Source organism: Oncorhynchus nerka, unplaced genomic scaffold (genome assembly GCF_034236695.1).
Source record: "Oncorhynchus nerka isolate Pitt River unplaced genomic scaffold, Oner_Uvic_2.0 unplaced_scaffold_1383, whole genome shotgun sequence".
Classification (NCBI taxonomy): Eukaryota; Metazoa; Chordata; class Actinopteri; order Salmoniformes; family Salmonidae; genus Oncorhynchus; species Oncorhynchus nerka.
Genome location: NW_027039926.1, coordinates 107,861 through 112,500, shown reverse-complemented (window position 1 = coordinate 112,500; position 4,640 = coordinate 107,861). Strand labels below are relative to the sequence as shown.

Here is a 4,640-nt window from a genome sequence, read left to right as displayed (position 1 = left end):
TCTCTCTCTCTCTCCAGAGTTATCAGTCTCTCTCTCTCTCTCTCTCTCTCTCTGTCTGTCCGTCCCTCTCTCTCTCTCTGTCCTTCACTCTCTCTCTGTCCTTCACTCTCTCTCTGTCCCTCTCTCTCTCTCTCTCTGTCTGTCCGTCTCTCTCTTCTCTCTCTGTCAGTTCCTCTCTCTCTCTCTGTCTGTCCGTCCCTCTCTCTCTCTCTCTCTCTCTGTCCGTCCCTCTCTCTCTCTCTCTCTCTCTCTCTGTCCCTCTCTCTCTCTGTCCGTCCCTCTCTCTCTGTCTGTCCGTCCCTCTCTCTCTCTGTCTGTCTGTCCGTCCCTCTCTCTCTGTCTGTCCGTCCCTCTCTGTCTGTCCGTTCCTCTCTCTCTGTCCGTCCCTCTCTCTCTCTCTCTCTCTCTGTCCGTCCCTCTCTCTCTCTGTCCGTCTCTCTCTCTCTCTCCAGAGGTATCAGTCTCTCTCTCTCTCTCTCTCTCTCTCTCTCCAGAGGTATCAGTCTCTCTCTCTCTCTCTCTCCAGAGGTATCAGTCTCTCTCTCTCTCTCTCTCTCTCTCTCTCCAGAGGTATCAGTCTCTCTCTCTCTCTCTCTCTCTCTCTCTCCAGAGGTATCAGTCTCTCTCTCTCTCTCCAGAGGTATCAGTCTCTCTCTCTCTCTCTCTCTCTCTCTCTCTCTCCAGAGGTATCAGTCTCTCTCTCTCTCTCTCTCTCTCTCTCCAGAGTTATCAGTCTCTCTCTCTCTCTCTCTCTCCAGAGGTATCAGTCTCTCTCTCTCTCTCTCCAGAGGTATCAGTCTCTCTCCAGTATCAGTGTATCTTCAGACTTACCCAGCATCGTTGTCCGTCCTCTTCAGTACTTTGGAGATGTGAGTAAGACTGTGTCTGAACTGAGAGAGAAACTAGAAGACTTCCTTAAAGGAGAATGGACCAAGATCTCCACTACAGGTGTGTTGAAAACAATAAGAACATCAACTTTAGACCATTGAAAGTTCCCTACTAGTCATATACATGTGGAATATGGTCTGATGATAACATTCCCTCTCTCTGTCAATGTGTTTGTGTGTCTGTAGTGAATATAGTGGATGTTGTACTGCCTCCAGAGCCCAAGACCAGAGAACAGTTGTTACAATGTGAGTCTCTTTATTGTGAAGTAACTAACAGTCTCTTTTTACTGACACTCCTAACAATCCCTCTAGAAATATATAGCAATAGTAGATCTAATCAAAGACTGGGTATCTATCTGACTCCTCATATTTCTCTGATTTGATCTCTGCTGGGCTCTAATCAAAGACAGGGTAGATACAGTATCTGACTTAACTTATTGTTCTGACTCCCCTCATTGGTCTCTGCTCTTCTCCCAGATTCCTGTCAGCTCACACTGGACCCAAACACAGCATACAGACACCTCTCTCTGTCTGAAGGGAACAGAAAGGTGACCTGTACAGACCAAGTCCAACCATATCCTGACCATCCAGACAGATTCACCAACTGGTACCAGGTTCTGTGTAGAGAGGGTCTGTCTGGACGCTGTTACTGGGAGGTGGAGTGGACTGGTGGTGTTGATACAGCAGTCTCATATAAAGACATCAGCAGAACAGGGACAGATAGAGGTAATGATGGTGGATTTGGACTCAATAACAAGTCCTGGAGTTTAAAGTGCTCTAGAGGTGGTTATTGGTTCAGACACAATAATGTTGTGACTAAAGTATCAGGCCCTCAGTCCTCCAGAGTAGGAGTGTACCTGGATCACAAGGCAGGTACTCTGTCCTTCTACAGTGTCTCTGACACAATGACCCTCCTCCACAGAGTCCAGACCACATTCACTCAGCCCCTCTATCCTGGGTTCAGGCTCTATTATAATGGTTCTGCTGAGCTGGTTAAACTGTAAACTGATTAGTTATTAATTAAAATTCAATCCAATGTTTTAATCTTGTCCATTTCCATGAATCATGATGTCTGGTGTTGATGTATATTGGTTGTCATTCAGAACCATTGATATGTTTTCTCAGTTGGTTCTCTGTCTCTATGTAATTCTCCTCAGTATCATTGATCAGCTTGTTGGCTCGGTCCTAATTGATGTGTTCTCTGTCACCTGGAGCTGCATGGAAAATGGTCCAGGAACTAAAGGACAATTCAGGACTAGTCAGCCCACTACAAGCTGGTATCACTTACTTTCTACTAAACTATATGGTCTGGTTTCCCAGACACAGATGAATCCTAGTCCTGGACTAAACAGTATGTTCAATGTAGATGTCCAGGAAACCGGCCCTAAATGTGTCATCTTTCATCCTCCCATACTGCTCAGTCCAGCAACATTAAACCTGTCCAGCAGGTGGTGCTGTTGACCAAACAATAAAACCAGCAGATATCTTGACTTGCCACTCAGTATATCAGTAATGTTCAGAATAGTACTTTAATATCATTGGAGATTGATGGTCTTTTTAATCCACTATCCAGAGTCAGGAACAGATGAAGTTAGGTCTGCTACTGTTCAGTGATTAAATATGATTTATGGTGATGGGAAATAATAAAAAACACTCAACTTCATCTCGTAATAGTTTTCCTTTGTTATTTATTCCAAGGTGTGTCTTTAACTTGTAAATGTATTGTGTGGAGGTGAGCTAGTGGTGTGGCTGATAGAATAGAATGAAAAGGGAGGAGGGGAGGAAGAGGGGAGGAGTGAAGGGCTGTTGAAGAAACCAGATGAGGAAGAGGAAGATGTTCAGGGGAATTACTGTCTCTGTTCCAAATGGTTCCCTATTCCCTACGTAGTGCACTACGGTGCTTCTGACCAGGTCTAAAGTAGTGTTCTACGTAGGGAATAGGGTGTAGATTTATTACAATATCATGCTTTAGTGTTTGGCACAAAAATATATTAGATCTCCACCCCCCCACTTCCTGTCTGTCATCCCCCAGTTCTGTTAAGACTTCCTCTCATTGAACTGGGCCTAAATGGTCACTTTGTATTGATAGTCCATACTGGTCTTTACTATGGTTCTACATACAGTACCTGTATTGATAGTCCATACTGGTCTTTACTATGGTTCTACATACAGTACCTGTATTGATAGTCCATACTGGTCTTTACTATGGTTCTACATACAGTACCTGTATTGATAGTCCATACTGGTCTTTACTATGGTTCTACATACAGTACCTGTATTGATAGTCCATACTGGTCTTTACTATGGTTCTACATACAGTATCTGTATTGATAGTCCATACTGGTCTTTACTATGGTTCTACATACAGTACCTGTATTGATAGTCCATACTGGTCTTTACTATGGTTCTACATACAGTACCTGTATTGATAGTCCATACTGGTCTTTACTATGGTTCTACATACAGTACCTGTATTGATAGTCCATACTGGTCTTTACTATGGTTCTACATACAGTACCTGTATTGATAGTCCATACTGGTCTTTACTATGGTTCTACATACAGTACCTGTATTGATAGTCCATACTGGTCTTTACTATGGTTCTACATACAGTCCACCTGTATTGATAGTCCATACTGGTCTTTACTATGGTTCTACATACAGTACCTGTATTGATAGTCCATACTGGTCTTTACTATGGTTCTACATAAAAACAGTACCTGTATTGATAGTCCATACTGGTCTTTACTATGGTTGGACTGCACAGTCTCCAGCAGGGGGCAGTAAAACCCTGGTGAAAGGGGTTGCAGTGTGATCCAGCAGGGGCATACTGGTCTTCCACTAAAAAGTAAAACCCTATGGACCTGAAAGGGACTGCAGTGTGCTCCAGTCTCCAGCAGGGGGCAGTAAAACCCTATGGACCTGAAAGGGACTGCAGTGTGCTCCAGTCTCCAGCAGGGGGCAGTAAAACCCTATGGACCTGAAAGGGACTGCAGTGTGCTCCAGTCTCCAGCAGGGGGCAGTAAAACCCTATGGACCTGAAAGGGACTGCAGTGTGCTCCCGTCTCCAGCAGGGGGCAGTAAGACCCTATGGACCTGAAAGGGACTGCAGTGTGCTCCAGTCTCCAGCAGGGGGCAGTAAGACCCTATGTGTTCCAGTCTCCAACATGATTCAAAAACATGTTAAATCAAAAATAAACTAATTTGAATAACCAATCAACTTATCTCATAAAGCAATGGAGTAGAAACTGGTGTTTCTCATTCATTTTATAATTAAATACCACCTGTTTCTATCATTTCTAGTGAGATTGTTCTGGTCTCACCAGAAAGTCAGGATACAGGGCATTTGACACCATTAAATATTTCCTCTCCCTTTTCTTTCCCTGTCCTTCACAAACCATTTCAAAACCTTCCAAACATTTCCATCCTTCTGCAAACCCAATTTACAACTGAATTGAAAAGACCCCATCCAAAATAAATCCCACAGTATCAACCCCACTAATGCATATTGGTAACCAGTAAATTGTGTGTGCTGGTGAACCGTAGGTCAAAAACACACCTGAACAAGGCCTCACTTATCTGGAAGTCTGTTTATGGCCTAATCCAGATACTTTTATCCTGCTCTCCCGATACCACAGTCTCCGGGGACATTCCAACGAGAGATAATGAAACCCCTTTTCTGGAAAAGAAATTGTACATTTCGTTAGCATTCACTATGTTACATTTTAATCAGCAAGTCAAAATGTATTAATT

The 4,640-nt window shown here is 43.6% G+C and overlaps 1 protein-coding gene across 1 annotated transcript in view; it reads left to right on the top strand.

Moving 5' to 3' along the window:
* LOC135568783 (protein FAM186A-like) overlaps window positions 1–2,550 on the top strand; it is a 5,744-nt gene extending 3,194 nt beyond the window's left edge. The window contains exons 4-6 of the mRNA XM_065015529.1: window positions 18–948; window positions 1,074–1,133; window positions 1,365–2,550. Of these exons, the coding sequence (XP_064871601.1) occupies window positions 18–948; window positions 1,074–1,133; window positions 1,365–1,891 (1,518 nt within the window). The 3' untranslated portion in view covers window positions 1,892–2,550. The remainder of the gene's footprint in view (window positions 1–17; window positions 949–1,073; window positions 1,134–1,364) is intronic.
* The last annotated feature ends 2,090 nt before the right edge of the window (window positions 2,551–4,640 follow it).